Below are 27,316 nucleotides of genomic sequence, written 5' to 3'. Positions count from 1 at the left end.
CTCTGGGTTGGAATCCCAGCCTCACCACTTATTAGCTGGGTGGTCTTGGGCATGCTGCTTAAACTCACTGTGCCTCAGTCTTCCAATCTGTAAAAGGGGATAATGGTAAGACTTGAGCTCAGAAAGCAGCAGCTGTTGTTAGTGGGAAGAGAAGAAGGGACTTTAGCCAAAAAGACCGGTTATCCCATTGACGACCTGGTGAGGCTTTGGGTGAGTAAGCTGTCTTGTTGTTCTGAGCCTCCATTTTCTCTCATGCAAAATAGGAGACGAAACACATCCCTTACAGCAGGGGTCCCCACCCTCTGGGATCCAGTGCCTGATGGTCTGAGGTGGAGCTGATGCAATAATAATAGAAATAAAGTCCACAATAAATGTCATGCACTTGAATCTTGCCCAAACCATCCACCCCAACCCCGGTCCATGGAAAAGTTGTCTTCCCCAAATCCAGTCCCTGGAGCTGAAAAGGTTGGGGACCACTGCCTTACAGGCTCATCAGGGATGAGGCAGTTCCCTAAATAGTATGGCACCCAGCACATAGTAGGCACTTTATAGATGTCAGCATTCTTTCTTCCTCTAATCAAACACAGGCCAGGGGAACTGTGTGGAACAGGACAGGGGAAAGGCTCAAGCCCCGGGGAATTGGTTCCTCTGCCTTTACAGTGTCCTCTCCACCCCCCGCAGAGCTTCCATTTCATTTGTGTTTGTATTTTTGTCTCTCAAGTTGCTTCCAGCCCCCTGGGCGGCACTCCTCCCATCTCTGCGGGCCCTGCCTGGATGGTGGTTCCTGCAGGCCGGTCCGCGTTAGTGGTGGCCAGGGGCAGCCGGTGGGCGCAAGCCAGATGGGACACGACCCTCCCCACATCACGCCTGAAGCTGCAGTCCCTCAGTAATGTCTGGGCTCCCCTCACCCCTGGGACTGGGCGCCGGCCACCTCTGCCATGTTGTCATTTGAGTCCTGGTCCTCAGGGGGAGATGGAGGCAGGGAAAATTGATGCCTTGCACTGCCTTGCCTTTATGCTACAAGACACAGCTTGGGGTGTTGTGGGTTCAGCAGCAGAGGGGTCAACTGATGATGTCTGCAGGGTGCGAGAAGCTGGGGCTGGGGGCATGCTTGCCACACCTGGGCACATCTCCTGGTCGGTGCTTCCCGGAGGTTGGCTGAGAACTGATGTTTTCAACAATGTTTTCATAAAATGTTTTCAAGACATTTATAGGGGCTGACTGGTCTTTCTTGGCCAGTTCATTGGCGAGTCTGCTACAAAGCCAATTTTGATGGCCCCCAGAACCTCATTCTGTTAGCGGCCTTCTGTTCTGTCTGTGGGTGCGGCAGATGCTATCAACAAGGGAGCTGTGATGACTGGTGGGCCGGGTCCACAGCTCCTCCTCTCCTTAGAGCCCAAGGGGAGAGGCCAGGTATTACCAGCTGTCCTTGAGGAGGCACTGCTCATCGGGCAAATGTGTACCCCTCTTAAGTTCCTAAAGCAGGGCTTGGCAAACTAAGCCCAAAAACCGAATCCTCTGTATCACTCGGGAACTAAGATTGGTGTTGGTGTTTTTAAATAACTGAAAAAAAAAAAAGAATATTTTGTGACACGTGAAAATGATATGAAATTCACATTATAGTGTCCATGAATGAAATTTTATTAGAACATAACCCATGCTCATTTGTTTGCAATTTTTTGGCTACTTTTGTTCTATGACGGCAGAGTAGAATGGTTATGATAGTGACCCGATGTCTTGAAAACCCTCAAATATTGTCTACCTGGCCCTTTACAGGAGACAGCCAGCAAGTCCTGTCCTAGAGAAAATAACTTTCTTGCACCAAGAGGCCAGGAAGTTAACCATAGAAATGGTAATGCCTGGGTCACCGGTGTGTTTGTTCTGCAGCGTCGCAAATGCCTTGGCTTCCATGGAGCCGGGAAAGAAAACAATATGGGAAACGATGAGTGGTATATCCTTGGGAGCACCTGATCAGGAACCACCAGTGTCCCAGTTAGGAGACCATTTGTGCCCCTTGGCTCTCAGACATGGCTGCTACCTCAGAACTCTTTTGGAAAGACAGACTCGAGGGTTGTATCGCCAGGAGATTCTGATTCAGTAGGTCAGGCATATGGGTGGGATACAGGCATATGGCTTTTAAAGAAGCACCCCACATGATTCTGGGGGAGTTGCCAACCTGTGTGAGGCTCTCTTGGTAGAGCAGCTATAGGAGCAGGACCGTGGAGAGTGCAGGCATCTTCATCAGTGGGGACTCCGCTGGGTCCCCTTGCTACTGAGTGCCCTGCCTCCCCTGCTGAGTCAGGCTCCCTTACATCTCACCACCAAGGGCACCCGTGAGACCTACCTCTGGGGACTTGAGGCCATGGGTCCTCCCCAGGATTCCCCAGCAGGCTCCCCTCCCTTCCTGCCAGCCTCCCATGAGGACAACTGAATGACAGCATGGTGAGGGGTGGCCTCCTGCTCTGCGATTGGACCTGTCTACTCGGCTCTGGTCTCTTTCTGTCTCTTCAACTGCCATCAGCTCTTCCTATCACCTCAGGGGCCTGAAATCTTGGTGGTGGCTTTCAATGGCTTGGATGGGCTCAAGGACTTGGGTCAGACAGTGATTGAGGTCGCTGTTTCCTGGTGTGACATTCAAGGTCTTTCCCTGTCCCTGTGCTGGTGTGGGGGTGAGCTGCTTGCTTTGGGGTGAAGCTTTTGTGACTCACAAAAGCTTTACCAGGGCTCTTCCTCTGCCCTTTCTACCACCACAGTTCCCCAGGACCTAATGGATGTCTCTGTGAGCAACCTGCCATCCCTGTGGCAACCCAGCCCCCGGCAGTCCTCCTGTTCCTCCTGTTCGCAGAGTGGCTCGGCTGATGGTGGCTCAACCAACGGCTGCAACCACGAGAGGTATGAGGGGCTTGGGCTGTGGACGGAAGAAACGCAAGTGCTGACTGGAGGTGTGCAGGCACCCGTTTCTTGCCTGCGCTGGACTCAGGGGAGTTAACACAGGCTATAGAAGCATCCAGGGCTTCCCTGGTGGCTCAGCGATGAACAACCCACCGGTCAATCCAGGAGATGTGGGTTCGATCCCTGGGTGGGTGAGATCCCCTGGAGACGGAAATGGCAACCCACTCCAGTATTCCTGCCTGGGAAATCCCACAGACAGAGGAGCCTGGCGGGGCTACAGTCCATGGGGTCGCAGAGTCGGACACGACTGAGCGACTAAACAACAGCAGCAACACAGAATCATTCAGATCTCGGTTAAATCCTAGCCATGTGAAGTCCTAGCTCCCTCATATATATCAGTCAGGATCAACAAGGTGCTGTCGCTATAACAAACAGTCCTAAAATCTCAGTGATTTATTACAACAAAAATTACTTACCATGCATGCTGTGTGTCCACCATGCATCAGCAGGGGTCTTTGCTTTTTCTACATTCACGGGCCTGGCAGATGGAGTCACCACCATCTTGAATATTGTGAATCCCAGTGACTAAGGGAAATGCTTTCTTTATTTAGCGGTCTTAAGGACAAATCAAATAACGGTTTAAAAGCGGCCAGCCTGTGTACTGGGCACATGGTGATATTCAGTAAATGACACTTCTTAAATTTGTTGTATAAAGTTAAATCCCTGATCTCTCTCCTTGTCTGCAGAGCTCTGTCTTCTCAGGACTACTCAGCCCATTCATGAGACTGGTCATATTTCCCACTGACCCAGCCTGGCCTGGCCTGGGAGAGTGGAATCCTTTTTTCCTTGCTGGGCCTCTGTCCCAGCGCATGGCCCATTCTTTAGCCATAGGAATATAAGTGGGGACCAACATCAAATTTGTGAAGCCACAGAACTCCTGGCTCTCAGTGTGTGGTCTGTGGACCAGCAGCATCATCACCTGAGCAGATTCTCTGCCCCTCACCCGAGAACTGCTGAAGCTGAATCTGCATTTAACACATCACCTAGGGTCCCAAGACGATGTGTGTGCTTTTAAGCTTGAGAAGCACTGAAATGAGTAGAGATCCTCACATTTTAATACTATCAGAATCACCTTGGGGATCACAGACTGCTTCCTCGACCACTTCCTGGAGATCCTGATTAGGTAGATCTGTGCAGGGCCTAGGAATCCACATGCTGGAGAAACCCCAAGTGATTCTGTGACTGATGGTCCACGGACCATTGACAAATGCTGTTCTAACCCAGTACCCCCACTCACAGTGTCTGCTTCCACAGCTGCAGTGATGGGGAACTCACCACCTTACAGACAGCCAGGGCCACTCTAGGGGGCAGCGATTGGTGTGACGCTGCCCTTCTGTAACCTGAGGATGCCTGAGCCTCACCAGCCTGAGGGCACAAAGAGGGTGACTTGAATGCTTCGTGCCTCCGTGTGCCTGCCTGGAGGACTTCAGCCACGCCTCCTTCCCAGTCTCCCTAGGCTTTTAATGGGGGTGATATTCTTCTACTCTGTTCTCTCCAAGAATGTACCACACTCCCTTCAGCAGTCCCGTTTCCCAATCTGTTCTGAGGCCATATTCCTCTCTCCTCTTTCACCCAAAACAGCCCCCCTGCCCTCAAATTCCCGTGCAGGGATACTCTCTGAGACATTACCTGCTTTGCAATTAGCCAGACTCTGAATCCCAGACTGGCTCCTCTTGGGTTCAGCTGGGTCACTTTAGAAGTCAGAGCATTTTCTGCTGGTGACAGAAACCCACTTCCAATTGGTGCAAATGAAAAAGAAAACGTACTGATAGAACTGAGACGTCAGCATCATGGGGGCTTCAGGCATGGCTGGATCCAGATGTTCCACACAGGAATGTGTTTCTTGAGCTCTTGGCTCTGCTTATCTCTAGGACGGTTTCATTCTCAGGCAGGCCCTTCCTATGCAGCAGTAAAAATGGATCCTGGCAGCTGCTGCTCTGTATCCCACTGGCTTAGGAACCCAAGTAAAGAAGAGTATCATTTTTCAACAGAAACTGTAGTTCAACAGAAATCCCAGGGTTGATTCTCATTGGCCCAGGTTGAGTCATGTGACCCCCTCTGACCCAATCACTGTGACTCCAAGCTGAGTCATGTACATGGGTAGAATCAGCTCCACCCAAAGCATAGGAACAGAATTGGGAAGGCGGAAACCTCCAAGAAGAAGGGGCAGGGATGCTACGCAGGTGGAAACAGCAGTACCCCTGGTCTCTCTGACTGGCTGCTTCTCATCTGCTCCCCAGAGATAAGGAGTTATGCTCCTGTCCAGCAAGCCCGGGCTATGTGTGGATCGGTACTAAATGTCTTCCTTTTGCTCCACCTGCAGGGCTCCCCTGAAGCTTCTCTGTGACAATATGAAGTACCAGATCCTTTCCAGAGCCTTCTATGGATGTGCGTATTGGCCTGATTTGCCATCTTTGTCTCCAGGGAGCACTTATTCAGCGCCTACTGCATATCAGCAGTATTAGGGAAATGAGCCTGGCTCTGCGCCTCTGTTTCCTAGGTGTCTAGTGTTGGTTAAGTTACATTAACCTCCCTGAGCCTCAATTCCCTCTTTTACAGATCAGGCATAAAATTTCTCCCTTGGTTCTAAGAGAAGACAATGAGCAATGGGGCTCCTTGCTGGAAGGAGCAAGGTTTTATTACCATTGCATCTCTGTTTCCCACCTTAGAGGGCGTGTTTTCAGGATTAAATGGAAATATACAGAAAATATACAGAAAGCACCTAACGTTGCTTGTAGTGCTTGTTGGTGCTCAATAGATGTCAGTTCTCTCTTCCTATAGGCAGAAGCAGAAGAGCAAGATGGCCTAATGCCTTCTCAAGAACTTAAAAACTAAATTAATAACACAGGTGCTCTGATGATTTCCAGTTAACAGATGAGGAGACTGAGGCAAAGGGACTCGCCCAAGGTCACACAGCAAATAACTAACAGAGCTGGAACTCTCAAACCCAGGCTTGTAAAGGCTCTGTTTTTGCTACTCTCCTATTTTGATTCTTAGCAGGTTTTATTTCCCCCACCTCACAGCCTAGATGGGGAAGATAAAACATGTGTATATTTTAAGGAAATCTAGAAAAGTGTTACTACATCCTGCATGGGCCTGTGAAAAACTAGTGCAGGTCACATCAGCCTGGAAAGAGTTCACAGGGAAAGCATGAGCTCCCCAAGGTCAGGCTTTTTGCCTATTCTGTTACCATCCCTCCACAGTGCCCGATGCAGGGCCTGGCGTGGAGGAGGCTCTGGGCAAGGATTTATGAAACCACAGTGGAGAAGCGTCCTGGTAGAAGGGGTGGGAGTCAAGGTGGGCTTGATGCCCTCACGTGATGTGGCTCCTCCCTGATGGTGGTTGAGAGCCCAGGTTCTGGAGCGGATGGTCTGCGTTCATATCCCAACTCCACACCTGGCACCGTGACCTGGGCAAGTGATACATGCAGACTGTGCCTCAGTATCCCCATCTAAGGTGGGCATAGTAAGAGGACCTGCTTCATAGGGTTGTAGTGAGAATCAACTAAGTTATCTAAGCTCTGGGAGCAGCACCGTGGGGCAGAGTGTGTGCTGTGTGAGTGTTGGCTATCATGCCGTCGTCATAAGCACCGTGATTAGCCCCATTGTTGGCGGGTTGAGTCCTCAGGCTCCAGGTGGTCCAGGGTCCTCTCTGGGACTTGAGGATGAATTGGGGGTCGGGAATAACCAGAAGGAAAGGGCATGGTCAAAGCAAACACAGGCTAGCGTTTGCTGAATCATGCATGTGGGCCGGGTGCTATGCCCCAGGCACCCAGGGTGGAGCAGATGAAGGGTGGCGCTGGCGGGTAATCCTCTAAGAGTGCAGGGCCGTCTTTGAAAGCAAACCAGAGCCTTCAGCATCTCCCCTGCTACTGACCTCAGGGCCTTCTTTATCCAGCTGCAATTTGAGCAAGTCCTCTCCTTTCCCATTCTCTCTCTCGGTATTCACTGGAGGCACCCCGAGGCACTGAGCCCGTAGAGTCACTTGCCCCTTCCTGCCTCCAGCCTGTGAATTAAATGCCTTGGTTTCCAGCCCGAGAGGAGTGAGCATCACCTCAATTGAGACTGAGAAAGGTGACGTGACTTCCCCAGGGTCGCAGGGCCATGAAGCAGTTAAGCCAGCAAGTAATTTCGCCCCTCTGAGCCTCACCTTCCTCAACCTGGAAAAGGGGGATGATGAGAATTCGCTGGTCACAAGGGTTCAGGCAGATTGCGAGGAGGACAGTACTTTGGAGACTTCGTGAGACAAGGCAGGAGTGCTGGATGGTGGGCAGTGACACTTTCCCTCCCTCTCCACAGGGCTTGCCTACTGCAGACACCTGTCTACCGTGAGGACCCACCTGTCAGCCCTGGTCAATCACATGATCGTGTCCCCTGACTTGCCCTGCGATGCTGGACACGGGCTGACAGCCGGGATCTGGGAGCAGTACCTTCAGGACAGCACAGTAAGGCTTGGCCTGGCTTGGCCTGCTGTGGGGCAGAGACTTTGCGGGGACAGAGACTATGGGGACCTCTTACCATTTTTCAAAGAAGGAAGAATGCAAGTGTACATATTTTTTAGAAGTTTTAAAATATCATGTCTCTGCCTCACTGCCCCCACCCCAGTTCTGATCCCCTAAATTAATGACTAATATCAGTTTGGTGTAAACTTTGCTATACATTTCCTATACTTATACATTCACAGGTATGTCTATATAGATATAACTGAAATTCATTTTTTAATGAGGTGACATTATGTTTGCATTTTGAGTGATCAACTTACTTTTATATGAAGGACATCTTTCAGATCTCTAAGTGAAATACTGTGTGTTAGAACCTTAGCCCCTCATACATACGTGGACCATAATTCAGTCAAATCTTCCTCTAATAATGGACATTTAGGCTGTTCCTGTTTCTTTTTTTTTTAAATTATTTCAGCAGTGCTGTAGTCAACATCTTTATAAGCATATACTTGTCTGTACTAGTTTTCTTATTTCAAGGGTAGATTCTTAGAAATAAAGCTGTTTGATGTCCATTTTAAATTTAAATGGATAAGACAGCTTACCTTTCTTGAAAAGTTATAGTGTTCATAATCCCTGGCAGTCTGTGAGCATGATTGCACGTTTCCTAAGGAATGCAAAAGATTTATTGACTTCTGGGCCCCACTCCAGCTTTACTGATTGGCCACTTCTAAGAGTGGACTCCAAGAATTTATGTTTTGGGAGTTTCCCACGGAATTCCCTGGCAGACTAGTGGTTAGGACTACATGCTTTCATTGCTGAGGTCCCAGATTCAATCCCTAGTTAGGGAACTAAGATCTCTCAGGCCGTGCGTTGCAGCCAGAAAAAAAGAAAGAAAGAAAAGAAAAGTTCCCCCAAATGCTCCTAGAGATCTCCCCAGTTTGGGAAGCACTATCCTAAGGACAAATTGGCTGAAACAATAAATAGTCAAAACGGATGTTTTTCATCTAACGCTTCTGCAGCCATTCACTACCTGCTTGGTTGCATTGTTGTATCAGGGCTGCAGTAACACCGTAGTCCCTGCTGTTTTAGTTACTTGACCCTGTAGAGGTGTATTTCTTCCTCATTTGTTAATAACAGCATTGGGGGCTTCCTAGGGTTTTGCTTTCTCAAATATGACCCTACAATGGACACCTGTGTCCATGTGGCCCTGGTTGCTCACAGCATGATCTCTGAGGGCCAGGTCTGAGAGGCGGGACTGCTGGGCCACAGAGCCCATGCCCTAGTTACGTGTCGACCGAGTCTTTGCCTCCCCCACCTACCAGAGTTACGAGGAGCAGGAGCTGCTGCGTCTCATCTACTACGGGGGCATCCAGCCGGAGATCCGCAAAGCCGTGTGGCCCTTCCTCCTGGGCCACTACCAGTTCGGGATGACAGAAACAGAGAGGAAGGAGGTAGGTTACCCCAGAGGGGCAGTGGGGTCCTTGACAGCAGGAAGAGCCAGGGACCGTGGGGCTGGGGGGGCTCTAGTCCCCTGGTGGACCAGGGGGACACGGAGATATGGGGGAGCCAGGAAGGTTGAGGGCAGCGCCGTCCAATAAATGCAGCACAAGCCACAGATGTCGTTTTTTCAAATAGCTTTTTTGAGATAATGATAGATTCACATGCACTTGTAAGAAATAATGCAGAGACATCTCCATCCAGCTTCCCACAATTGTAACTTCTTGCAAAACTATAATACAATTTATCATAAGCAAGATATTGACATCAACATGGATATATACTGGCAATAAATCAATCTTCATTTTAAAAGTCCATATTTTATTGCATTTATTTTGTTTTCTATAATAAATATGTATATATTTTTAATCGAGATATAGTTTATTTACAACATTATGTTAGTTTCAGGCATTTAACATAGTGATTCAAAATGTTTATAAATTAGGGATTTCCCTGGCGGTGCAGTGCTTAAGACTCTGTGCTTCCCATGCAGGGAGCGTGGGTTCAATCCCTGGTCTGGGAACTAAGATCCATATGGCACGCAACACAGCCAAAAAATAAGATTAAAAAAAAAATTATGTTAAACTAACTGATTAAAACAGTGCCTGACATACAGCAGACATTCAATAAATATTTTACTCAGTCCAGACATCTGGACTTAACAATTTAAAAATGTTTTTATAAATTACAACCCATTTATAGTCATTATAAAATATTGGGTATATTCTGTGTGCTGTGTAATATTTCCTTATACACACACACATATATATATAATGTAAATATATATATATGTCAGCCTTGATCAGACTTCTCATTTTACTTGTGCTTGAGTGTGTGTGTCTATTTAGTTGTCCACAGTTTTATCACACGAGTGGGTTTGTGTTGTTGTTGGATGACACTGGCTTTTGGGGGTTGTTTGTTACACAGTTTTAGCGTGGCAATTGATGACCACAGTCAACGTGCTGAACATTTTCTGGTGCTGCTGTGGTCCTCATGTCCTTTTATAGCCACACCCACCTCCCTCCCGCTCACTCCCATCCCTGACCCCTGGCAACCACTGATCTATTCTCTCCGGCTGACCGTGCATCTACCCTGACAGGTGGACGAACAGATTCACGCCTGCTACACACAGACCATGTCCGAGTGGCTGGGCTGTGAGGCGATCGTGCGACAGAGGGAGCGGGAGTCGCACGCGGCCGCCCTGGCCAAATGCTCGTCGGGGGCCAGCCTGGACAGCCACCTGCACCAGATGATGCATCGGGACTCCACCATCAGCAACGAGGTGATGGGCTGCTCCCCGGGGGGAGCCAGGTGGAGGGTAGAGGCTGGGATCTGCTTCAGGGGGCTGTTGCAGGAAGGGTGAGGGCTGGGAGTCCTAGCACAGACCTGACGCCAAACTCCAGCCCCTTCATTTCTTAGCTCTGGGGCTCAAGCAAAGCAGCTTTACCTTTAAGCTTCAGTTACTTCATCTATGAAATGGAAATGACCATTTGTATAGGGGAGATTTGCATGCAGCTCCAACAAGATAGCATATATAAACTCTCCAGCACAGCATTGGCCCTTCAGTTATTTGGCAAATGCCGTTGAGTACCTACCACGTATCAGGCACTGTCAGGAATGTCCTGGAATGTCAGGAATACTCCAGTAAACAGGTCAGACATATCTGTCCTGATGAAGTCCCAAGTTTAGCAGCCAAAAGCCGGAGGTGAAAAGAAAATCAGTTCCCTTCACCAATGACGTATCAGTCATCAATTGCCGTGCTAAAACTGTGTAACAAACAACCCCCAAAAGCCAGTGACATCCAACAATAACTGTTTCTTTTTCACTCATGAGTCTGTGGGTCAGCTGAAGCTCAGTTGAAAGGTTTGTTGTTCTTTGTTGGGTTCTCACATGTTTGGGGTGACTCAGCCCTGCCCCTCATGTCCATCCTCCAGCAGACTAGCCTGGCCACCTTCTCACAATGAAAGCAGCTCTTGAAGAGAAAAAGCAGAAATGCACAAGCATTTTTTATGTGTCTGCCCTGTTGAGTTTGCTAACATCCCATTGGCTGAAGCAGGTCCCATGGCCTAGCTTAGCTTCAGAGTAGACAGAAACTAGAAGATATAGGACAAAAAGCATGTATACAGGAAAGGAACAGAGAATGGGCATTAATACAGCCAGTCCTTTGAGTTTGAAGTCTCGAGTGCAGAGTGTTTAAAAGTGGCATTCTCTGGTTGCAGGTGGGAGGTGGAGGTCCTGTGGTTTGTGTAGCCTCCAAAGGGGCTCTAAGGAGGAGAGATGAGCCCGCCCACCGAGTTTCATTTGACAGATGGGAAGTTGAGACCCTGAGAGAGGCTTGCTCATGTCAGGAATAGAGATAAGACCACACTTACTGACTCCCAGCCTAGCACTCCATCCTGAGCTCAGCACAGGGACCCTGAGCCCAGATGCAGCCTCACCTGAGCTCCTTCCTGCCCCCTTTCCTCTCAGTCCTCCCAGAGCTGCAGTTCCGGCCGCCAGAACATCCGCCTGCAGAGCGACTCCAGCAGCAGCACACAGGTGACCTTCCAGAGGCCCCGCCCCCTCTCCACCCATCCGCCTCCCTCCAGCCCAGAATAATGGGATCAGAAGTCCCTCATCTCCAGGTCACTTAAGATTTCTCTGTTTTAGCTTTTTATACTTCCATTAAAAATTGAGGTTTTGCCTACACAAGTAATTCGTGAATCTCTTCTGCCTATTAAAAAAATATTGCAGAGAAAACTAAATTTGGTTTTGCCCATCCCTGGTCCCCACATGCCCTCCCTAGAAATAACATTGCCATCTTCTCTGAATATACTTTGCTTTCTAGTTTTGACTTTGGAGTTAGGAAAGTGTTTTGTTTTGTTTTTTAACATGACTGAAAGCAATTTAATTGAAAATAAATCTTTTTAAAACCAGAAGCACATGAAATTAACAGTAAATCAAGTGGGTGATATAACCACACCAAAGAAATATTTCAAGTGACCTTGTGACATGATCTTATACAGTCTGCATTGATGGGATATGGCCTGAAGACACAAATAGCCACAAATAAATCTTGGATATATATCCTGGAGACTTTTCCATAATATTTCATATTCATCTAAGTGTTCTTGAAAATTGATCCATAATGGTTAACTACATGGATATTTTTTAAGCCTGTTCCTTTAATTAGTTAACTTAAAAAAATTTTGTGCACATGATTTTTGTATGATGAAAGGTTTTCTTCCTCAGACCCAACTGCAATGCTCCCTGTTTCTTTCTGGATTTTTCTATGCCTGTTGCTGCATACGGAGCACTTTTAAATTTTCTACAAATGGGAGAATATGTCCCACCTTGTTCTGCCTCCGTCTTTTTACTGACTGTGTAGTGTTCCCCGGCATGCATGTTCCATATCTGAACCAATGCCCTGTGGGTGGCTATTCAGCATGGTGCACCACCACAACAGACATCCTAACTCATCTGTCTTTGTGCTCCTTGTCTGCAGGTCTTTGAGTCTGTGGATGAGGCGGAGCAGGTGGAGGCAGAAGGCAGGCTGGAGGAGAAACCAACCAAGATCCCCAACGGGAACCTGGTGAACGGCACCTGCTCCCCAGACTCAGGCCATCCCTCCTCCCACAACTTCTCCTCTGGCCTCTCGGAACACTCAGAACCCAGCCTGAGCACGGAAGACAGCGTCATGGACGCCCAGCGCACTGCCCCGCTGGTGCTTCGACCCAGGGACAGCAGCATGGATGACGGGCAGAGCAGTGAGGCCACCACCTCCCGGGACGAGGCCACTCGTGAGGAGCTGGCCGTGCAGGACAGCCTGGAGAGCGACCTCCTGGCCAATGAGAGCATGGATGAGTTCATGTCCATCACCGGCAGCCTGGACGTGGCTCTGCCGGAAAAGGAGGGCCCCGCGATGGAAGGCTGGAGGGGCAGCGAGGCAGAAAAGCAGAGCCAGGTGGACAGTGAGGACAACCTGTCAGAGGAGCCTGAGATGGAGAGTCTCTTCCCCGCGCTTGCTTCTCTGGCCGTGACCACCTCGGCCAACAGCGAGGCATCCCCCGTCTCTTCCAGCGGCGTCACCTACTCCGTAAGTCACCAGGATTCTCCTCCACTCCATTTTCTGCAGCCATGGGAGGGTGGCAAGCCTCTGTTATCCAGAACTACTTCTGTTTCATTGCCTTTTCCCCATCATGGGGGTTCACTGCAGAAACCCATTTGGAAGAGAAGGTAATTTAATACTTCAAGAACACAGGCTTTGCACACAAACAGTGCTGGGTTCAAATCCCAGCTTAGGCACGTCTTGGTTTACACTCATGTCCAGTATCTCTTAAATATTTTACTTTCTTGCCATAAAAACCCAGAGGAAAGAATGTCAACTGAAAAGGTTTTCTGAGCCAAGGATCATGTACCTGTTTTTTGGGGGGGCCTTCCCTGGTGACTCAGACAGTAAAGACTCTGCCTGCAATGCAGGAGACCTGGGTTCAATCCCTGGATTGGGAAGATCCCCTGGAGAAGGGAATGGCTACCCACTTCAGTATTCTTGCCTGGACAATCCCATGGACAGAGGAGTCTGGTGGGCTATACAGTCCATGGGGTCGCAAAGAGTAGAACACAACTGAGTCACTTTCTTTCTTTTTTTTAATTTTTTTGGCCACGCAGCATGGCTTGGCAATCTTAGTTCCCTGACCAGGGACCAAACTCATGCCCCATGCAGTGGAAGTGAGGAGTTATAACCATTGAATCACTAGGGAAGTCCCTGCATCCATTTTCTTTTAAAGAATTTGTCATTTCTGTCACAAAGAGTCGGTCAGACTAGGCTGGATCCAAAAACCTAAAGTTGTCTGGCCCAACTCTGCCTTTCCCCAAGGCAGTTCAGTTCAGTTCAGTTCAGTTGCTCAGTCATGTCCGACTCTTTGCGACCCCATGAACTGCAGCACGCCAGGCCTCCCTGTCCATCACCAACTCCCGGAGTCCACCCAAACCCATGTCCATTGAGTTGGTGATGCCATCCAACCATCTCATCCTCTGTCATCCCCTTCTCCTCCTGCCCTCAATCTTTCCCAGCATCAGGGTCTTTTCAAATGAGTCAGCTCTTCGCATCAGGTGGCCAAAATATTGGAGTTTCAGCTTCAGCATCAGTCCTTCCAATGAATATTCAAGATTGGTTTCCTTTAGGGTGGACTGGTTGGATCTCCTTGCAGTCCAAGGGACTCTCAAGAGTCTTCTCCAACACCACAATTCAAAAGCATCAATTCTTCAGCGCTCAGCTTTCCTTATAGTCCAACTCTCACATCTATACATGACCACTGGAAAAACCATAGCCTTGACTAGATGGACCTTTGTTGACAAAGTAATGTCTCTGCTTTTCAATATGCTGTCTAGGTTGGTCATAACTTTCCTTCCAAGGAGTAAGCGTCTTTTAATTTCATGGCTACAATCACCATCTGCAGTGATTTTGGAGCCCAGAAAAATAAAGTCAGCCACTGTTTCCACTGTTTCCCCATCTATTTGCCATGAAGTGATGGGACCAGATGCCATGATCTTAGTTTTCTGAATGTTGAGCTTTAAGCCAACTTTTTCACTCTCCTCTTTCACTTTCATCAAGAGGCTTTTTAGTTCCTCTTCACTTTCTGCCATAACGGTGGTATCATCTGCATATCTGAGGTTATTGATATTTCTCCTGGCAGTCTTGCTTCCAGCTTGTGCTTCTTCCAGCCCAGCGTTTCTCATGATGTACTCTGCATATAAGTTAAATAAGCGGGGTGACAATATACAGCCTTGACGTACTCCTTTTCCTATTTGGAACCAGTCTATTGTTCCATGTCCAGTTCTAACTGTTGCTTCCTGACCTGCATATAGATTTCTCAAGAGGCAGGTCAGGTGGTCTGGTATTCCCATCTCTTTCAGAATTTTCCACAGTTTATTGTGATCCACACAGTCAAAGGCTTTGACATAGTTAATAAAGCAGAAATAGATGTTTTTCTGGAACTCTCTTGCTTTTTCGATGGTCCAGCAGATGTTGGCAATTTGATCTCTGGTTCCTCTGCCTTTTCTAAAACCAGCTTGAACATCTGGAAGTTCACAGTTCACGTACTGCTGAAGCCTGGCTTGGAGAGTTTTGAGCATTACTTTACTAGCGTGTGAGATGAGTACAATTGTGCGGCAGTTTGAGCATTCTTTGGCATTGCCTTTCTTTGGGATTGGAATGAAAACTGACCTTTTCCAGTCCTGTGGCCACTGCTGAGTTTTCCAAATTTGCTGGCATATTGAGTGCAGCACTTTCACAGCATCATCTTTCAGGATTTGAAATAGCTCAGCTGGAATTTCATCACCTGAGGCAGTAGTAGTGACTTATTCTGCCCAAATTATCTGGTGTTTACCCTCATGTCTGTAAATAATATACCTGTATTGCTACTGCTTAATATTTTTTTGTTTTTCTTCAGTTTTAAATATTGTCTGTTGACTCCCCATTATGGAAGAAGAGGTTTCAGTCTTTTTCCTTCCCTACCTGAACACCCTCACCACACAAGTGAAACCATCCCACTCCCCATCCATCCACTATAGTCACAATAATTTTAGTTAAATGATTGATCTTTGTTTATATCATTATAGCAATATAATGGATGTTAAATTGGATATTTTCCTGCAAAAATTTTGTTTTTCCTAGAAGTGTTTTCATTTGTTTAATTGGTTTCTTACATGTATATTGTAGTGTATTTATATATACACATACATATACATATATATATATATCTTGATCTTACTTTCTTCTTATATAAAATGAGGATAATAATTCTATATACCTCATAGAATTGTGAGAAAAAACTAAAGAGAATTTTCATCAGACAAAATGAAAGAGGCCTTCTCAGGAAACAACATCAACAAAAAATAAAGTCAGACATCTGACTGGTCCAGATAGAGGAAGTTTTCTCATTGATGGCAGGAGAGGGCTAGGAGGAGGAGGAGGAGAGAGAGAGGCTCTGTGGAAGAGTGCCCCTCTGAGGAGCTGGGGTGGAACAGTTCTTTCCCTCCCCTGTGAGGAGCTAGAGTGTGACTGTTCTTTCCTCCCCTGTGAGGAGCTGGGGTGTGACTGTTCTTTCCTCCCCTGTGAGGAGCTGGGGTGTGACTGTTCTTTCCTCCCCTGTGAGGAGCTGGGGTGTGACTGTTCTTTCCTCCCCTGTGAGGAGCTGGGGTGTGACTGTTCTTTCCTCCCCCTGTGAGGAGCTGGGGTGTGACTGTTCTTTCCTCCCCTGTGAGGAGCTGGGGTGTGACTGTTCTTTCCTCCCCTGTGAGGAGCTGGGGTGTGACTGTTCTTTCCTCCCCTGTGAGGAGCTGGGGTGTGACTGTTCTTTCCTCCCTGTGAGGAGCTGGGGTGTGACCTTTCCTCCCTGTGAGGAGCTGGGGTGTGAGTTCTTTCCTCCCCCTGTGAGGAGCTGGGGTTCCTTTCCTCCCTGTGAGGAGCTGGGGTGTGACTGTTCTTTCCTCCCCTGTGAGGAGCTGGGGTGTGACTGTTCTTTCCTCCCCTGTGAGGAGCTGGGGTGTGACTGTTCTTTCCCTCCCCTGTGAGGAGCTGGGGTGTGACTGTTCTTTCCTCCCCTGTGAGGAGCTGGGGTGTAGTAGTTCTTTCCTCCCCTGTGAGGAGCTGGGGTGTGACTGTTCTTTCCTCCCCTGTGAGGAGCTGGGGTGTGACTGTTCTTTCCTCCCCTGTGAGGAGCTGGGGTGTGACTGTTCTTTCCTCCCCTGTGAGGAGCTGGGGTGTGACTGTTCTTTCCTCCCCTGTGAGGAGCTGGGGTGTGACTGTTCTTTCCCTCCCCTCCTGGGGGCCCGCAGCCAGAGCTCCTGGACCTGTACACGGTGAACCTGCACCGCATCGAGAAGGACGTGCAGAGGTGTGACCGCAACTACTGGTACTTCACACCCGCCAACCTGGAGAAGCTGCGGAACATCATGTGCAGGTGGCCGGGGCGGGGGGCGGGCTGTCGGGGACCGGGGGCGGGGCCTTTGGGGCGGGGGCGGGGCTGTCTGTCGGAGATGGGTAATGGGTGGCGCAGGTGCGGGCGACGGGGAGCACACGCAATGGAGTGAGGCCCCCTGGATTCAAATCCTTTCTCTGCTGTTCATTATGAGGTGTGTGACTTGGCGCATGTCACTTAATTCTCTGTGCTTTATTCTCGTTATTTGTGAACTGCGATAATGATAGTAGCTTTTCCATATGATTAGTTTGAGAATTCAGTGATAAATACATATAGAGTGGACAGAGCATACAGTAAATGCTCAGTGAACAGTAGTTACGATTATTAAGAAGCAGATGAGAATTGCAGGCAGAGGGAGCAGCTCAGGCAGAAACACAGGCACATGAGTGTGTGCTTTGTTTGTACAGAGGTAAATGCCTCAGTGCAGCGGGAAGGGAGAAGTCCTGAGAAGTGCTGTGTGAGACTGTGAAGGGGGATTGGGAGGAGGCAATAGACGCCTGGCACCCCCAGTGAAGGAGTTTGGACACTGCTTTGTCACGCAGTAAAGAGCCGTAAAGGTTCCTGAGCTTTAAGAAGGTCATCCTGGTGACAGCATAGGCTGCTTGAAGAGAATGAGACAGGATGGGAGTATAGGCGGGAGGTTGAGGGAGTTGGTCCAGGTGAGAGATGGGGGCTAAAGTAGGGTGAGAGGAAAGGAGGAGTGGCTTGGAGAGGCAGACTGTGGGTGCCATCACTGGCCATCCTGTGTGTCTCTTGCAGCTACATCTGGCAGCACATTGAGATTGGCTATGTCCAGGGCATGTGTGACCTCCTAGCCCCACTGCTGGTCATCCTGGATGATGGTGAGTGTACCCTCCCTGCCCCCGGACTGGGGACCCGGCTTCCTTCTCATGACAGAGAAGAAAGGTTAACCTCACTCTGCGACTCCATAAACTGAGTCAGTGCCAGGGTTCAGAAGACCTGTCCAGTGAACACATCAAGGTCTTAGTGAAATAAAAAGTTCTTTTATTCTACATTGACCAACACTTATTTCCAGGTGCCTGACACCCATCCAAGGTTTTGCTAGCCACTGGTTATATAAACATGAATGAAAACAAAGGAAATCTCAGGCCCAGATGGCTTCACTGGTGAATTCTACCAAACACTTTATGAAAAATGAATATCAGTACTTCATAAACTCTTCTAAAACTTAGAAGAGGAGGGAACGCTTCTCAACTCATCCTATGGTGCAGGTCCTTATATGACGCCTTATTGGTACCCGGATAGCAATACCAGACAAAGACATCACAAGAAAAGAAAATTACAGACCAATGTCCTTTATGAAATCAAGGTAAAAATCCTCAAGAAAACACTAACAAACTGAATCCATCAAGATATAAAAAGAATTATATATCGTAATCAAATGGGATTTATCCCAGGAATGCAAGGCTGACTCAATATATGAAGTTCAATCAGTACAATTCACTACATTCATGGAATAAAGGATGAAGGTCACATGATCATGTCATCAGACAAAATTCAACAGCCTTTCATAAAAAAAAAAATTCGGCAAACTCAGAACAAAAGAGAACTTACTCAACGTGATAAAAGACATCTCTGAAAAACCCACAACTAATACTCAGGGATGAAATTCTGAATCAGTTCAGTTCAGTCACTCAGTCGTGTCCAACTCTTTGAGACCCCATGAACCGCAGCACACCAGGCCTCCCTGTCCATCACCAATTCCAGGAGTCCACCCAAACCCATGTCCATTGAGTTGGTGATGCCATCCAACCATCTCATCCTCTGTTGTCCCCTTCTCCTCCTGCCCTCAATCTTTCCCAGCATCAGGGTCTTTTCAAATGAGTCAGCTCTTCACATCAGGTGGCCAAAGTACTGGAGTTTCAGCTTCAGCATCAGTCCTTCCAATGAATATTCAAGATTGATTTCCTTTAGGATGGACTGGTTGGATCTCCTTGCAGTCCAAGGGACTCTCAAGAGTCTTCTCCAACACCACAGTTCAAAAGCGTCAATTCTTCAGTGCTCAGCTTTCTTTATAGTCCAACTTTCACATCCATACATGACCACTGGAAAAACCATAGCCTTGACTAGACGGATCTTTGTTGACAAAGTAATGTCAACAAAATTCTGAATACTTCTCACCCAAGGTCAAGAGTATGACAAAGATTTCCACTTCTGCCACAAAAGGCTCTATCCTGGACAATTACTGAAGAAAAAAGAATAGAGATGTCCAGATTGAAAAGGAAATAAAACCATCTATATTTGAAGATGGCATGATCTTGCATACAGAAAATCCTAAGGAGTCAAAAAAGTATTAGAACTAATAAGTTCAGCAAGGTTGCAGGATATGGGACTTAAACAGAAGTCAATTATATTTCTATACTATTGCAATGAACAATCTAAATATGAGAACAGAAAAGCAATTCCATTTGCAGTAGCCTCTAGAAGAGTAAAATATTTATAAATAAATTTAACAGAAGTACAAGATTTGTACACCAAAAACTTTAAAATGTTGCTGAATGTAGTGAGCCCAAAACACAAAAATTGAGTCATTTTTCTTCCAGTGAGCATGTGATTCTTAATTGACCTGAGGTTGCAAAGAGACAAACAGATCTCCCCAAAAGGAAACAAAGCAAAAAAGAAAAAAGACCATGAAATTGGATTCTTTGTTATTTCTCACCCAACAGAGAATAAACTTTCATTATACACCCAACAGAACTCACCAGATAGTTAACCATAAAAGCAAATCCCCAACCATTGCTATCGCCAATTCAGATTAATTTGTTGAAGGTATACAAACCAGAAATAAAAACAAATACATAATATCAATAGAAAAAACAAGAACTAGAGGGGTAGAAAAGTTAAAGCTCTGTTGCCACCCAAAATTCACTTCAAAAACCAAGAAAAGATGTGCAGGCAAATGGACTTAATTTGTGTCCACTGGATTAATGCCCTCAAACAGCTCAGTGGATGACCTTCAGAACCGATAAAATGTAATTTTCAAAAGGTTATATGACTCTCACATACAAATAAAGTGAACAAAGATTTTATTCCGTGTAGTAATGAGGAAACCAGTAAGGTAGGAAAACTGGCTTCAGGAACATTTGAGAAGCTGGGCACTTTAGCAACATCATGGTCAGGTTGCTTCCAGAAAGGGCCAATCTATAGAGATGGAAAATAGACTCATGCTTGACAGGCACTGTGAGGAGAGGGCAATAGGTGATGACTGCCGATATATGGTGAAAATGTTCCTGAAATGAGATAGAGATGATGGTTTGCAACTCTGACTATTCTAAAACCACTGAATTATATTGGTTTGGTCAAGAATTTTGCCCGGATTTTTCTGTAACATCGTACAGAACATTGTACAGAAAAACCCAAGCAAACTTTTTGGCCAACCCAGTACATTTAAAAGAGTGAATTTTATGGTGTGCAAGCCTCCATAAAGCTGTTTAAAAATGAGAAGTATAACTCCCAACTCTTAGAGCTGAGCATAGTGACTGCTTTCCAGAAAGTTCCCTGCGGAAGAGGGTGGGAGGTGAGAGAGAAGCTCTGCAGTGGAGAGACCTGAAAACACTGCCTCTAGCAGGTGGCCAAGGCCGTCCGCCGTCCTCAGCCACATCAGCACTGTACACCCTTGATGTGATATGACTCAAGTGGCACCTCACCTACATGGTCTTTCTCACCATAACCCATAACCCCGATCTTATCATGAGAAAAACATCAGACAATAGAGGGGCATCCCGGAGAACACCTGGCATGCACTCTTCATAGCCATCAGGGTCACCACCACCAAGGAAGGTCTGAGTCACAGCTGTAGCCAAGAGGAGCCTGAGGAGAGATGACAGCTGTGTATAATGTAATTCTCAGATGAGTTCTTGGAACAGCAAAGGCCATAAGGTAAAAAACTATGGACTTGAGTTAATTATGTATCATCAGTAGGTCATTAGTTGTAACAAATGTACATATTAATGGGAGATGTTAGTAATGGGGGGAACTAGGTGTGAGGTATATGGAAACTCTACACTCTTCTCAATTTTTCTGTAAATCTAAACTGTTCTGAAAAATAAAGAAAATGAACAAGATTCTGTGGTGACTTGGGTAATCTTCTCATAACTTTCTCTAAAGCTACTTGGTGTTAAGAGAAAATAGGTACTGTTTTCAAATTATTTTAAACACTGGGTTGAACAGTATGAAACGGATTTTTTTTTTCGGCTGTGCCATGCAGCTTGCAGGATCTTAGCAGTTCCCCAACCAGGGACTGAATCCACACCCTCATCAGTACAAGTGTGGAGTCCTAACCACTGGAGCAGGGACTGAACCCATGCCCTCAGTGGTGAAAGTGTGGAGTCCTAACCACTGGACCGCCAGGGAATTCCCAACACAGATCTTTTAAATTACAGAAATGCTCAGAGCCTTTTTTTTTCCTTCGTATATATAGTCACTCTCTACGTAGCATTTCCCAAAGTTATTTGACCCTGCCTTTGCATAACACCTGCAAACACCCTTCCAGTATTGACAATTGTTATTTTAATACAGTGGTTCTCAGACATGAGAATTTCATGAGCCCCGCAGAATTTTTTTCAAGACGTGGGACCAAATATCATCAACTTTTTATTAGAGCAAATAGGGATCTTTAAAACAGAGCATTTGCTGTCACCATTCTTTCCTAAAAGAAAGGATGCTCTATTTCAACACCTCTCGGGTGGGAGGTACGTAGTGAAAGATTGGAGAGCATCCCTTGAAATGGTGTGCATGCGTATACTCCACTTCCTTACATTTCTTATTTGGCTGTGGACTTAATGAACTGGCTCAGACCCTCAGACCATCACTTTGGGACCTTGGGCGGTGGCAGAGTTGACTCTTTCTCCTGTACTCTTTCCCCAGAGGCCCTTGCCTTCAGCTGCTTCACCGAGCTCATGAAGAGGATGAATCAGAACTTCCCCCACGGGGGTGCCATGGACACACACTTTGCCAACATGAGGTCGCTAATCCAGGTATGACCTTGAGCTTCTCAATAACATAACTTATTCCAGCTCAACCCAATGGACCACAAACGAACTTAATAGCCATTCCTAGTTTAAATTAACTCAGTAACTCAGTCCTACTTCACTCAGCCCAGTTGAGTTAAACTGAAAAACTCAATTCAACTTAACGTTGACTCAATAGCTCAAGTCAGCTCCACTGGACTCATTCTTACTGAGCATTTACTTGGCCCAGGCACTGTGGCTACAGTGATGAACAAAACACAGTCCTTCCCTTAACGGGACATTTGATTGTATTGGTCCTTTTCTGCAGAGAAGTGGTGGTTGTTTTATCGCTAAGTAGTGTCTGACTCTTTGCGACCCCTCGGACTGTAGCCCACCAGGCTCCACTATCCATGGGATTTCCCAGGCAAGAATACTGGAGTGGGTTGCCATTTCCTCCTCCAGACTACAAAGAAATATTTGAGTATATTTCTCCCTCTCTCTTTCTGTCACACACACACACACACACGTACACAGAGCTTTATTAAGATAAATTCATATATTGTTAAATTTGCCTTTTTAAAATGTTTGAGTCATTGGTTTTTAGAATAGTCACAGGTGTGACATCATCATCACTATCTAATTTCAGAACACTTTCATCACCCTGATAAAGAATCTCTATCCCCTGAGCTTCCCTGTGACTCAGTGGTAGAGAATCCACCTACCAACACAGCAGACTCAGGTTTGATCCCTGGGTCGGGAAGATCTCCTGGAGAAGGAAATCAGCTGGTAAAGAATCCGCCTGCAGTGCGGGAGACCTGGGTTCGATCCCTGGGTTGGAATGATCCCCTGGAGAAGGGAATGGCTACCCACTCCAGTATTCTTGCCGGGAGAATCCCATGAACTGTATAGTCCATGGGGTCGCAAAGAGTCGAACACGACTGAGCGACTTTCACGGTCCAGTATTCTTGCCTGGGAAGTCCCATAGACAGAGAAGCCTGGCGGGCTGCAGTCCATCAAATCGCCAAAGAGTTAGACATGACTTAGCAACTAAACAATGACAAACACCACCACCATTAACAGCAATCCCTCTCCCCCGCTCCTGGCAGCCGCTAGTCTACTTTGCGTCTCTGTAGATTTACCCATTCTGGATGTTTCACGTAAATGGAGTCACACAATATGTGGCTTTTTGTGTCTGGCTTTTTTCACTGAGTGAGATGTTCACAAGGTCCGTCCGCGTTGCAGCATGTATCGGTATGCCATTCCTTCCATTGCTGAATGTTCCATTGCCTGGATAGACCACATTCTGTGTCCCCATTCATCCTCTGATGGATACTTGGGTTGTTTACGCTTTTTGGCTATTATGAATAACGCAGTTGTGTACATTCATATGTAAGTTTCTATGTGGACGTAGGTTTTCGTTTTTATTGGGGATGTACCTACGAGTAAAGCTGCAGCGGCACCATTTTACATTCCCACCAGCAACACACGAGGGTTCCAGTTTCTCTCCATCCTCCCAGGCCTTTGTTGTCTGTCATTTTTATTATAGCCACCCTAGTGGATATGAAATAGTAGCTCATTGTGGCATTTTCCTAATTACTAATGATGGTAAGCATGGTTCCTGTGCATATTGGTTATTTGCATATCTTCTTTAGAGGAAGACTGGGTTAGGTTGCATCAGATTGATTTCCACTTCAAGTTCTTTGGCCATTTTTAAACTCCACCCGGTTGTTAAGGGCTGTGCGGTGACTGGTGTGGGGATGTAGCGTCATTGATTAGACTGTCCCCTGTGGCCAACCTTTGCCTGGGAGGCTGATGCCTTTCTTTCCTTCCTCTGACAGATCCTGGACTCAGAGCTCTTCGAGTTGATGCATCAGAATGGGGACTACACTCATTTCTACTTCTGCTACCGCTGGTTCCTGCTGGATTTCAAGCGAGGTACACACTTCCCACTGGGACCTTGTGCAGAATCCCAGGGGGAAAAGATACCACAGCAGTGAGGCTGGGAAGTGTTGGGACAAAGCCACTAGACGAGAGTAATACCTATTTGTTGAGTTCTGACTACAGTTTACCTACCTTATCTTGCAGAGACACTGTAGTAGGTGTTGTCACAATCCCCATTTTACAGATGGGGAGACTAAGGCTGAGAAGAACTAAATTCAGACCCAGCAATAACAGAGCCGGGATCTGAGCCCCCATCTGTCTGCGCAAGCCCAGTTCCCTACCATTCTGTTAAGCGGCCTATCAGAGGCCAAGAACTCCGAAGCCCGTGGAGTATCTGTCCCATGTGACTGAGAAATGATGTCTGACACAGCGCATTGCTACCATACCAATTTGGGATAATGCTGGTAATAATATCTAACCTCTGTGCATACATATGCGCGCAATTATCCAGTCGTGTCCAACTCTCTGCGACCCCATGGACTGTAGCCCACCAGGCTCCTCTGTCCATGGGATTTTCGCAGCAAGAATACTGGAGTGGGGTGCCATTTCCTCTTCTAGAGGATTTTCCTGACCCAGAGATCCAACCCGGGTCTCCTGAGTCTCCTGCATTGGCAGACTGATTCTTTATCACTGAGCCACCTGGGAATCCCCTAACCCATAAAGGTATTTATTAAGGGCCAGGCACTGTGCTGAGTCATTTCTATGTATTATTTCTTCAGCCCTTTATTTAAAAAAAAATATTTATTTATGTATCTGTTTATATGACTGTTTTGAGTTTTAGTTGCAACATGTGGGATCTTTTGTCGCAGTGCACAGGCTCTTCATTGCAGTGCAAGGGCTTGTGGGATCTTAGTTCCCCAAACAGGGATTGAATCTGTGTCCCCTGCATCGCAAAGCAGACGCCTAACCACTGGACCACCGGGGAAGTCTCTTCAGTCCTTTATTACTATTGGTATCATACCATGTGAAGTTCCCTGGTGACTCAGTGGTAAAGAATCTGCCTATCGATGCCGGAGACTCAGGTCTGATTCCTGGGTTGGGAAGATTCCCCTGGAGAAAGAGATGGCAACCTCTGCCACCAACATCACCATGCTTACAGATTTGGAAAAGGAAGGGCTCATGAAGGGGAAGTAACAGCCCAAGGTCACCTTGCTCATAAGTGATGGAGCCAGGATTCAGACGGATTTTTATTGGACACAGGAAGCCTTACTCTTCATCCTTACTCTGTTGTCTCTCTTTACTAGACTCAGAAGCAGCAGCCGACTCTGCCTGGGTGCAGGGGGAAGGGGAGGTACCCCCACGAGTGCTCAAGGAGCTGGAGGGTGCAGGCAGAGAGCAGGACTCTGGCCCAGGGTCAGGGCAGGAACAAGTCAAGGAAAACTAAATCTGCACGTGCACAGTTCCTCCACTCACGGGATGTTGGAGCTGGAAACATACAGCCCACCTAGTGTGCTCAGCCTATTCCAGAAAAAGGGGAAACTGAGGCTGCTGTCAGATGACAGTGCCCGGGTCTCCCGCGTCCTGGCCTGAGCTCTGGCTGCTGCCCCAGGACAGAAGCACAGAGCACAGCCAGCCTGGGACCCTTCTCGAGGGCGGGCAGCACTGTGAGCTCCGTGGGGGACTCTCCCCGTGCATGCGTGTGTGTTGGTGTCTTGGCAGAACTCATCTATGATGACGTCTTCTCCGTCTGGGAGACCATCTGGGCAGCCAAGCACGTCTCGTCCGCCCACTACGTCCTGTTCATCGCGCTGGCGCTGGTGGAGGTCTACCGTGACATCATCTTGGAGAACAACATGGATTTCACAGACATCATCAAATTTTTTAATGGTACCCACGTGATCAGGGTCTCATCCGAAGGGGGCAGGCTTCTGGAGGGCCCCTTCCTGGGTCCTGGAGAGGGATGGATGGAGAGTCCCTGAGACTGATTCAAGATGAAGGGGACGGAGGAGGCTTCTGCCCACCTCCGGTGGCTATTTCCCAGTGGATGAGTTGACATCTAGTAATGCTGAGTGCTCCATGTGTGTTTCTCTCAGGATCTGGCCGAAGGGGCCTGGGTGTTGACATTAGGCTCAGGGGCCAACCTTGGCTCCGCTGGGAACGAGCTGTGCCATAGACACGTCACTTCCCCTCTCTCTAAACATCTGCTTCCTCACCTGGGAACAGGAGGGAGGATGTCTGCTGCAGAGGGTTGACGTGGAGGGAAAGCAGACACAGGAAGGTGGCGTGGAAAAGGCACAGTCTTGCCACCCGGGAGCTATGTGACCTTGGGCAAGTGACTTTGCATCTCCACACTTCAGATTCCTTGGGAATAAAATGATACTGACACCTCCATCAGAGAGATGTCAGGAGGATTAAATGAGACCACAGGGATGTCAGGCTCATCAGTCACGTGGTACGTGGCTCACAACTGTTGCTTTGAATAGAAGCTGCTGCTATTATGACTATTAAAACACTCTCTTAAACTAAAGAAGGTTTTGGATAAAGCAAAAAAAGAAAAAAGCCGCCAGTGATGACCTTACACTGGAAACATTATTAGTTATTATTATTAATATATTTTATATTTTAATAATATATAATAATAATAATTAACTATTAGTTATTATTAGAAAAAATTTCAAAGATAGTACAGAGAGTTTCCTGTACCTTTTAACGCAGCAGCCCCTAATGTTAATATGTTACCTGATCCTCATACATGTATCACAACAAAGAAATTAACGCTGATATAGTACTATCAACTAACCTACAGACTTACTTGATTTCACTTGGTTTTTAACTAATGTCCTTTTTCTGCTCTAGGATCAAACCCAGAAAACCATGTTGCACTTAACAGGTTCATTTAAAAATATTTATTTTTTCATTCAGTCTTTTCCAAACTTATGTACATGGTGGCTAAGCCATAGAGAATCTACCTGCCAATGCAGGAGACACCCAGAGACAATCCCTGGGTCGGGAAGATCCCCTCAAGAAGGAAATGGAAACCCACTCCAGTATTCTTGCCTGGGAAATCCCATGGACAGAGATGCCTGGTGGGCTACAGTCCATGGGGTCGCAAAGAGTCAGACATGACTTAGTGACTAAACAACAACCATCACAGAATCCAGTTGTATCTAGGCTTTTTTCCACTTGATATTTTTAAAACCATTTTCCGTATAATAATTTTTTGAGAAAGCAGAATATACCTCAAGCACCTGTTCATAACTTACTGAACCATCCTTTCTGGTTTAACATCTACGTTGGTTTTGGTTTGAGGTTGTGAGAACCCAAAGCAATTCATATCTTAGCGTGGAGGTTCTCAAACTTTCTTAGTTCATAGCACCTCTAGTGTCTCTGTGAAATTTTCATGGCATCCCGGACCGTTCAGTAACTATTGAATAATTAAGTCCAAACCACCTGATAAGTATATCTATCCTAACAACTTAGTAGCCATAAGTCAAAAGAAAATAATATATTTTATATTTAAACAAGCAGTTTCTAGTGGGTATTCTCACCTGTTGGACTTTGCCCAACTTCTCAAATTTTGGAATCAGTTTGAACTCACCACCTTCACTTCCTTT

At 47.0% G+C, this 27,316-nt stretch overlaps 1 protein-coding gene across 2 annotated transcripts in view; it reads left to right on the top strand.

Moving 5' to 3' along the window:
- SGSM1 (small G protein signaling modulator 1) overlaps positions 1–27,316 on the top strand; it is a 73,444-nt gene that overhangs the window by 43,204 nt on the left and 2,924 nt on the right. The window contains exons 13-25 of one of the 2 annotated variants that reach the window (XM_070385952.1): positions 722–886; positions 2,754–2,892; positions 5,276–5,340; positions 7,251–7,396; positions 8,716–8,844; positions 9,990–10,172; positions 11,360–11,428; positions 12,375–12,965; positions 16,709–16,833; positions 17,611–17,693; positions 21,739–21,848; positions 23,660–23,756; positions 25,422–25,589. In XM_070385952.1, the coding sequence (XP_070242053.1) occupies positions 722–886; positions 2,754–2,892; positions 5,276–5,340; positions 7,251–7,396; positions 8,716–8,844; positions 9,990–10,172; positions 11,360–11,428; positions 12,375–12,965; positions 16,709–16,833; positions 17,611–17,693; positions 21,739–21,848; positions 23,660–23,756; positions 25,422–25,589 (2,070 nt within the window). The remainder of the gene's footprint in view (positions 1–721; positions 887–2,753; positions 2,893–5,275; positions 5,341–7,250; positions 7,397–8,715; positions 8,845–9,989; positions 10,173–11,359; positions 11,429–12,374; positions 12,966–16,708; positions 16,834–17,610; positions 17,694–21,738; positions 21,849–23,659; positions 23,757–25,421; positions 25,590–27,316) is intronic. The other variant, XM_070385953.1, reaches the window with a different exon arrangement.

Source organism: Bos mutus, chromosome 17 (assembly GCF_027580195.1).
Source record: "Bos mutus isolate GX-2022 chromosome 17, NWIPB_WYAK_1.1, whole genome shotgun sequence".
Classification (NCBI taxonomy): Eukaryota; Metazoa; Chordata; class Mammalia; order Artiodactyla; family Bovidae; genus Bos; species Bos mutus.
The sequence above is the reverse complement of the archived record's forward strand: the minus strand, read 5'-3'. Positions and strand labels throughout refer to the sequence as shown.